This window comes from Caenorhabditis briggsae (genome assembly GCF_000004555.2).
Source record: "Caenorhabditis briggsae complete genome, chrII, whole genome shotgun sequence".
NCBI classification, from domain to species: Eukaryota; Metazoa; Nematoda; class Chromadorea; order Rhabditida; family Rhabditidae; genus Caenorhabditis; species Caenorhabditis briggsae.
In genome coordinates this window covers 15,982,259-15,991,796 of record NC_013486.2, presented here as the reverse complement: position 1 = coordinate 15,991,796, position 9,538 = coordinate 15,982,259, and the positions used below count along the sequence as shown (strand labels likewise).

Below are 9,538 nucleotides of genomic sequence, written 5' to 3'. Positions count from 1 at the left end.
TAATTAGCCGCTGGTGCCAAAATTTCAAAAATCAAAATTTTGAGAATTTCTCCGAAACTGATCAATTTTTTAAACTTGTTTTGAAAATTTTGAAAATCTGACAGCATATTCATTTTCAGCTCATTATAAGCTTCAAAATGATACCAAACACGATCATTTTTCGTTGATTTTCAAACTTTCGGGTTACTGTATCTAGATAGTACCCAAGAATTGATTATAAGATAAATACGTCGTGTTTATACTTATTTTGAAGCTCTTGACAAGCTGAAAATCATTCTAGAAACAAAATTTCAAATTTTCGATTTCCAAAAATCTGATTCAGAAAAATCTGAAAGACCTGTATCTGATTTGCTATTGAAACTCGGCTCATTTCTCTTTGATTTTCAAACTTTTTCGGATTACTGTAGCCTCGAAGCTTATCAATTGTGTTCAGTATCAGAGTAATCTTTTTTCAAAACTTTGTACTGTCTCTTACAACAACAAAACACCCCCAAAAATTCAATTCATTCCTCTTTCAGTTTCAGTTCAACTAGTCCCTCTGTTTAGGCGGGAGAGTATTGAGAAAGTCCTGAGTAGTTTTGGCTGGAAATTCCTTCAACATCATCTCAGACACCTTCTCGCCCAGTTCCTTGATCGGAGCAACGAGTCCTGGCAGATGTTTAGCCAATGGAAGCTCTCTGACCATCTGGTCCATCTCTTGATTGACCCGTTGAACAGCCGTGGCTACCTGGAATCCAGATTTTTTTTGCGTTTTCCATGAGATTTCCGTCATTTTGAACCCCATATTGCCTATACTTGGTCAATTTTGATTTTCGACCGACCGTCGGTGGTCGAAATGGTCGAAAATCAAAATTGACCAAATAATGGCAATATGGGGCTCAAAATGACGGAAATTTTATGGAGAATTCAAAAAAAAATAATTTCAAGCAGTCTGATCAGTAATGGAGAAATTTTCAAAAATGTTGAATTTCAAATTTTTGGAACCAAAAACATAAATGGCTAATTTTGGATAAATTGGGTTTAAAGTAGTGGAAATTATTATTTTTAAAATTTTCATCAAATGACATTTTGAGCCCCATAGTGCCTAGGTTTGGTAAGTTTTGATTTTCGACCGTTTCGACCACCGGAGGTCCGTCGAAAATTAAAATTGACCAAATAACGGCAATATGGGGTTCAAAATATGGGGTCCAAAATGTTGAAGATGTTGAAACGTCTTTTACCTCCGTTTCACAAGGGCGATATGGTTCTTCAATGTGGTTGGCCAGTTTTTCCGTGGACAAGTTGGTCCGGGAGACGACGACTCCTGGATTCACAGGTCCGAACAACTCTTGGGTGACACGAATCTAAAGAATCCAGGTATACAGAACTTTGAGAGACGTTTGAAATTAATATTTTTGAGTTCTCCATTAAATTTCTGCCATTTTGAACCCAATATTGCCTAGGTTTGGTCAATTTTGATTTACGACCGACCCCGGCGGTCGGAACGGTCGAAAATCAAAACTGACCAAACACAGGAGATATGGGGTTCAAAATGACGGGAATTTCATGGAGATCCCACATACGTTCTGTTTGAGATCGTCTAGCTCCTTCTGAGTTTCCTCAACCAATTGAATGAAATCGTCTTGTTTCGCAGCTTGCTTCTCCTCGATTTTCATCTGATTGTTGACATCGACGTACAACGAAAGAACCTCTCGGATATTGCCACGAAACTTGTGGACCTTCCAATCCATTTGTTGGTAATTCCATTTGAGAGTTCGAAGAAGTAGTTTACGAGCCATTTCTACTTCATCCTCCATCTCCTTCACCTTCTTACTCCACCCCTCCTTGAGAAAGGTTCCAGCTTCGTAGAGCAATTTGTGACTGGAAATAATATCGTTTTCGAGTTTTCCATAAAATCTGCGTCATTTTGATACCCATATTGTCCAAGTTTGGTCAATTTTGATTTCCGACCGTTTAGGCGGCCCGTGGTCGAAATGGTCGAAAACCAAAATTGACGGAATATAGGCAACATGAGTATCAAAATATCAGAAATTCCATACTAACTTTAAAAGTAATAATTCTTTAACCCAATTTTGACTCAAATTTGCCATTTATGATTTTTGGCGCCAAAACTTCAAAATTCAAAAATTTTCAAAAATTATGAAAATTTTCTCTAAAACTGATCGAACTGCCTGGTTTTCATGTGTTTGTGTTCTTTATAAAATTTCCGTTATTTTGATACCCAAATTGCATATATTGGCTCAATTTTGTTTTTCGGCCATTTGGACCGCGGGTGGCCGGTCGAAAATCAGAATTGACTAAATATAGGCAACATGGGTATAAAAACAGCGGAAATTTCGTGAAAACGTCCAAAATTTCAACTTTAGACGTCTAGCAAACCCACCGATCGAATTCCTTTTGAATCATCGTCGACAACTCGTCCATGATCTTCATTTGGATATCCAGAATGTCCTCCATGTCAACCTGAGCAACGAGATCCTCAATCTCATCGTCGACTTCACAATTGACGGTGTCGGTGGTTTCTTCTTTTCCTCCTCCTTCGCTCATTTCGTGATTTTATTTATGAGCTGACTGGCTATCAGAGTATGCTGATATTGATTGATTTGGCTTGATTCGCAGGCTTATATGGGGACTTGGGGCAGAAAAAATCAGGTTTTGGGGTTGGTAGGGTGGCGCCACGTTGAAAAAGAAACGACTTTTGAAATCAGTTCTTCAAAGAGAGAGATATGGGTCAAGTACACGTTGTTAAAATCGATATTCCCCAAGTTTTGTAGTTTTTTCTAGGTCTTTCAAATGTGTATTTCCCAAGAATGAGCAAGATTTTTGTATTCGAACCTCAGACAATTTCAGTTTTTTAGGATAAACTGTTTTTTAAACTTTCTGATAATTTGATACCCATAATGCCTATAATTGGTTAATTTTGATTTTCGACCAACTCTACCAGCTGTTTGGTATCATTTTGAAGCTTATAATGAGCTGAAAATGAATATGCTGTCAGATTTTCAAAATTTTCAAAACAAGTTTAAAAAATTGATCAGTTTCGGAGAAATTCTCAAAATTTTGAATTTTGAAATTTTGGCACCAGCGGCTAATTATGGGCTAAAATTGGGTTAAAAGCTGTGGGAATAATCATTTTTGAAGTTTTGATCAAATTTCTGATATTTTGAGCCTCATATTGCCTAGGCTTGGTCGATTTTGATTTTCGACCGACCGCAGGTGGTCGAAATGGTCGAATATCAAAATTGCTCAAACCTAGGCAATATGGGGCTCAAAATGACGGAAATTTTATGAAGAACTCAAAACTCAAGTAGTGGAAATCATTATTTTTAAAATTTTCATCAAATTTCTGATACTTTGAGCTCCATATTGCCTAGGTTTGGGTCGATTTGATTTTTNNCGNNNCCCCAAGTGGTTGAAAATGTTNNAAAATNNAANTTGGACTCACANCCNNTATTCATATGGCTCAAAATGACGGAAATTTTATAAAGAACACTCAAAAACATTAATTTCAGGCAGTTCGATCAGTGTTGGAGAAATTTTGATTTTTTTGAAACCAAAAATCATAAATGACTAATTCTGGCCACAATTCGGTCCAATTTTTTTCTGATTTGGTAGATTTTGAATTTTGACCGTTGTGACCACCGGCGGTCGAAGCGGTCGAAAATCAAAAATTACCAAATATGGGCAATATGGGGCTCAAAATGACGGGAATTTTATGGAAAACTCATGAAACAATAATTTCAGTTTTTAGAATAGATTTCTAGAATTTTCGGATCTATAGATTTCAAATTTCATTTTTAATTTTTAAACTGCATTCTGATACAGTGGAATTTTTGTAGTTCCATTCACAGAACCTTCCAGAAAATCGATTTCTAGGAGTTTGTAGTACCCGAATTTTACTTTATCAGATTCTCCATTTTTTACGAAACTCGAATTTTCGGATATTCTCAATGTCAGTTTTCAAAAAATTCCGATTTTTGTATCATTATTCCGACTTGTGTAAATTTCATTCCGGTTTGTGTATCATTACTTTCCTATGACCGTTGTTTGAGCTCAAATTAGTCAACTCTCCAGAAAAAATCCTGAAATCCTGAAATTCCTTTCCTAATTAATTTCCATGATCCGATTCCCAGCCTATACGTACGTACACACTTCGATAATCCATCAATATTCCTCCTGGCACGTCTAAGTAGATTTCAGATTCATAATATTTTTTCGTAGTTTCTAGACTTCAGAAATCTTCTTTTATCAGGTTATGAGGACAGATCAAACGCTTGCACTTTTAAAGTAAAATGTTCAAGGATCATTCTTGAATTCAGGGACGGTGTGGATGATGGCCCGGGGTCATAAATCTTGGTTGTTCGTTAATTTTGGGTTACCTGTTAATTATCCCTCAATTAAACGGAAAATATCTGAAAAATGAACAGAATCCCAGAAAAGCAGTTCAACCGAGTTCCTTTATTCTCTGTTCCTGGATACCTCAATTTTGAAAAGTTGAATTTCCAATTTCCATACGTCGACATATCACTTCTCTGAAAATTCAAATGCAACACATCTACACAGATTAACATCTGTCTAATCTTTTTGTTTATCTTGTTATAGTTAGACTTCTGATGAAAAACCAAAGGTTTCATACAAATAGTTTTATCAGACGGATTGGATTAGGCAAACTGGCTTCGACCAATGGAACTGACATTCAGAACCTTTTAGGCGCTGATTGGATTAGTCCAATCCGTCTTGTGATTCTGGAAAAAGAAACAAAAGAGATTAGAGGAAAGGTTTCAGAAGATCATGGAAGTAACAGGGCCGCGGATAGGGTAAGTCTGAGGTGGATAGACTAGCAGCAAAGGAAGTCTCTGGGTTGCTGATATACGAAAGAATGAATAGTTTGGTCCGGTCAACGGTCGGCTGCGGCTCTATTTTTGAAATCTCTGTTAACAGGAAAATTTGGGAAATATAATGACATTTAGAAGGACACAAATAGTTTCTAAGGATTTCAAATACAGTACCGGTCCATAAGATATACAAAATTTAATTTTCAGTTGATCTTCGGCCATTTTCAAGAGTCTGGAGCTCAGCTGTCAAGTCTCCGATCACTTTTAAAATTTGGGATATTGTAAAACATACCTTGATTGAAAACTTCACAGAATTATTTGAAAATTCCTAGTTTTTCAGATATGGGCCTATTTCTGAAAGATCCTGTTTTTGTACTGAACATGTCCAAAAAACCGGTGTCATTCAGAGATCAGGAAATACCTGAAAGTCTGCTTCGATATTAGAAATTCCCAAAAAATCTCAAAATTTCAAATTTTTGAATTTTCCAAAGAAAAAATTGTTGTCAACGATGAATTTTCTGAAATTCGATTTTTGAAAAAAAAATCGTGTTCATTTTTGGGTTACTGTAGGTCTATTATAGGGTTACTGTAGGTTATTGGATCACCGTAGGATAAATGTATGTCGTGACGAGGTTACAGCAGCCTTTTCGATTTCATTTTCCGTTTTTCAGTTTTATGGGTTACGGTATGACTACTGTAAAGAATGTACATCCTTGTTAAATTACTGTAGCTTTTATAGCTTACTGTAGGACTACTGGTTACGGTAGCCCCTTCGATTTCATTTTCAGATCCTTCCGGATTACTGTAGCTTTTGTAAACTAACTGTAATGCTGTCGAACACAGGGCCGCGGCCGACCGCCGACTGGGCTGTCCCTCATCTTTCAAGTCCAATTATCTCGCATCCCAGAAATTATAGAACAAAGCTCTCAACTGATGAAAATTGCATTTTAAAAGTTTACCCAAACTATTAGATCTAGGACAAATCCAGGAAAAATAATAACATCTCGGCTGTCGGCTTGCAACTTCTGGACGGAAGTTGAGGGGGGTTCGGCTTTTGGACGGATTTTGGTCAGATTTTGGTCAGAAGCTGCCCACTGACAGCAGTAGGACGGACAATGGTCAGATTTTGGCTGGAATCTGAAGGCGCTGCGTGTTAAGAGGTCGAAAGATGGCCGGTAATTAGTCGGATCTTGGCCGGCTTCCCACAATGTCTTTGCCGAAATCTGACCAAGCTCCGGCCAGTAGTAACCGGCGACGCCTGAGATATTTTCTCTAATAGAACCCAACTCTACACGTTCACTTTCAGCTCATTTATCTCAATTCCTATGTGAGATATCAATAAACTGGCGACTGATAAATTGTTTATCATAATATCAATAACATTTTATCAGTTGACAAGTTTTTGATATCTTTCTCAGGAGCCGAGATAATTGAGCTAAAAGTGCACTTTTTTTTGGAAGGTTTTTTGATCCAATATCCATATAATGCACTTTCTTCCTTTCTAGTGTCTGTGACCAAGGGTGTCTAATCCAGTTTTAGATTTTTCGTGACTTTCATATTTTCACGTACCGTGGTTTATGTCTGAAAGTGTATATCCTAAAGTAGACACTTTTTTATAAAAGTACACATTTCTGAAAAAATACTTCCGTCTTTTTTTCGGAAGCTGAAACAAGGTATTCTAGGAAATGGAATGTAGTCCTAGGAATGTAGTCCAAATCCTGTCCAGGGGAGCATAACACACTGGGATTTCGGAAAAAAGGGTATTTTAGGAAATTGAGAGATTGGATTCCAGAAGGATTAGAATACACTTTGAGGAGACTCATTAAGATATTGTTAGAGGTATAATACCTCATGTATTAGGATTACAGTATTCCAGACTAGTTGGAAATGATGTTGAAATATCCTTCTGAAATTTGCGGATTGAAATTCTGGGATTTAGAAAAAATGTTTGACTGATTTTTCGATTTACTACGGTAGATTGATTTCCAGACTAGAATCAGACTTTAAGCTCCATTATCTGGATTTCTATGATAAATATCAAATATGTGTATAACTGATAAAATGTTGCTGGTATTAGGATAAACATTTTTTCAGTTGGCAGATTTTTCATATCTTTTGCATGAATCGAGATAATTGGAGCTACAGTAGGATACCAGCATTTAGAAATTTTGGATTTTGAAGCCTACGCAAATGAATTTGTCAGGATTTCTAGAGATTTTGGATTTTAAAGACGTTCCGATGGATGAAGTTCTCAACTTGTCCCATTTCTTGATTGCTTTTTTGAAATTGTTTTTGTAGGATCAAAATTGGGATAATCTGATTGGGATGTGAAAGATATTGGACCAGACGAATATTGGACGTAAAAAGATCTAATAGACTTGAGGATTACAATTTACAGCCTGCGCAAATTAGAAATTAATGAAAATGAGCTTATGAGGATTTCAGAGGATTTTGGGTTTTGAGAAATGGATGTTCCGATCCGATGGATGATGTTCTTAACTTGTCCCATTTCGGCTCTAGTATGAAATTCTGGTCCTTAAAAAAAATTCTGGTCCTTAGAAAAAATTCTGGTCCTTAAAAAAAATTCTGGTCCTTAAAAAAAATTCTGGTCCTTAAAAAATTCTGGTCCTTAAAAAAAATTCTGGTCCTTAGAAAAAATTCTGGTCCTTAAAAAAAATTCTGGTCCTTAAAAAAAAATTCTGGTCCTTAAAAAAAAATTCTGGTCCTTAAAAAAAAATTCTGGTCCTTAAAAAAAATTCTGGTCCTTAAAGAAAGATGTGGGTATTTGAATAGCTTTCATGTTTTTGTTTGAAAATTTGGTTAGATTGAAACGTTTATTTATTCCAATCATGTTTTCAATAGTTTTGATGTTTTAAAAATAATTTTTTTTGTAATTTTGATTTTTATTCAGAAGAAGGTATAAGACTAAAAGGTGTGGCATATAAGAATTAGAGAGGATAAATAGTTCAGAACACAAAAAAAAGAATATCGGTTGCAACAAGATGATCTTATCCGCGTCCTTTGAACTTCCTTCGGCCGGTGAAAGTGGATTTTAGAGTAGTGGTTGTGAATCTTGGAGTAATGGTAGTCGATCTTGGAGTGGTGGTAGTGGGCCGCCCGCGTCTTCTTCTATCATTCCGAGTCTTCTGAGTGGTGATGGTTGTTTGTCTCGTTTCAGGGGCAGACGTCGTCCGTTTCGTACGAGGTTCTGTCGTGGTTCGTCTCGACTGATGGGAAGTTGTTCGTCTTGTTCTCATGGTGGTCGTGGTCCTCATGGTTGCTGTGGTTGTGATGGTGGTTGTAGGATCAGCTTTTCGACTTTGTGTCTTCTTCCGAGGTTTTCGAGTTTTGGTCGTCGTTTGCGTTGGTGTAGTTGACGAAATTGGTCTGTTGGTTTTGATAATCATTTCTGGCTTAGAAGAGGTGGTGGTTCTCATTGTAGAACTTCGACGTTCGTTTCTATTTCGATTCAAACGAGCAGCCATTGTGGTTTGTCTTGTTGAAAATGTAAAGGCGCGATTGTTTCTTTCATTTCGTTGTTTGGGAGCAAATGAAACTCTATCAGAATCGAACTGTTTTCTTTTTCTGAAGATTTTCGTGGTCGGTGCTTCAGTCAATTGATCTTCCTCTTCCTGTTCATCTTCGTACTCATCTTCCTGATTCTTTTCCTGCTCCTCATCCTGCTCCTCATCCTGCTCCTCATCCTGCTCCTCATCCTCCTTCTCTTCGTCCTGCTCTTCGTCCTGGTCTTCTTCTTGCTCTCCCTCCTGCTCTTCCTCAAACTCTGATTCATCCTCGTTTTGGATATCGTCATCATCATAATCATCATCATCATTATTATCACCACTATCTTCATAGTCATTATTGTCATCATTATCATCATCGCCATTATTGTCATCATCATCATCATAGACATTATTATCATCAACTGTACTATCTGCTCCGTCTTCATCATCGTCGTCTCCATGATTCGGGTCGCTGGAATCGGACTCGTCTTCACCGCCGTCGTAATCAGAGCTTTCATCCGTGGAGATTTCAGATTCACTTGAATCATAGTCATCTTCTTTCTTATAATATTAGGTTGGCGGGAAAGTCTTTGTCACTTTTTCAATAGTTTATTTCTCAAAGAAAAAATAACCGAATAATTAATTATATTGTCCATCATTATCAACAACATGTCTCCAACGTTCCCTCAATTTTTGGATTCCATTGCGGTAGAATCCAGCCGGGCGTGAGGCAAAGTATTGTTTGAGTGCCGCTTCGACCGCTCCACGGGAATTGAAGCTTCTTCCTTCGAAGGCACGTGTCATATCGCCAAATAACCAATAGTCGGAAGGAGCAAGATCAGGAGAATACGGGGGGGGGTGAGGGAGAACATTCCATCCATATCCCATCAGCTCCTGCTTCACTTGTTTCGAAACATGTGGGCGAGCGTTATCATGTTGATAGTACACTTTCTTGTCTTTCAGGGCCGAACGGTCGACTGCTTTCTTGAGGTTTCGTAGTTGAGTAGTGTAGAGGTCTCCAGTTATTGTTTTGCCCTCGGGCAGAAGTTCCCAGTAGAAGGGGCCGTCCACTCCCCACCACACAGAGAGCATAACTTTTTTCGGATGAAGGTCGGGTTTGGGGACATCCTGTGGGCTCTCTCCTTCTCCAACCCACTGGGATTTCCTGTGGTGATTATCGTAGAAGACCCACTTCTC

At 37.7% G+C, this 9,538-nt stretch overlaps 2 protein-coding genes across 2 annotated transcripts; both read right to left on the bottom strand.

Annotated features, from left to right (window-relative positions):
* Positions 1-529: 529 nt before the first annotated feature.
* On the bottom strand, positions 530-2,547 carry CBG07119 (the record flags this gene model as incomplete). Its single annotated transcript, XM_045243191.1, has 4 exons — positions 530-685; positions 1,221-1,343; positions 1,563-1,860; positions 2,384-2,547. The coding sequence occupies 4 exons, from the start codon at positions 2,545-2,547 to the stop codon at positions 530-532; spliced, it is 741 nt and encodes a 246-aa protein (XP_045093390.1).
* A 5,296-nt stretch (positions 2,548-7,843) lies between these two features.
* Positions 7,844-8,869, bottom strand: CBG07120 (the record flags this gene model as incomplete). Its single annotated transcript, XM_002632196.1, has 1 exon — positions 7,844-8,869. A coding segment is annotated over one exon (1,026 nt), but the record flags the coding sequence as incomplete, so codon positions are not given.
* Positions 8,870-9,538: the final 669 nt, after the last annotated feature.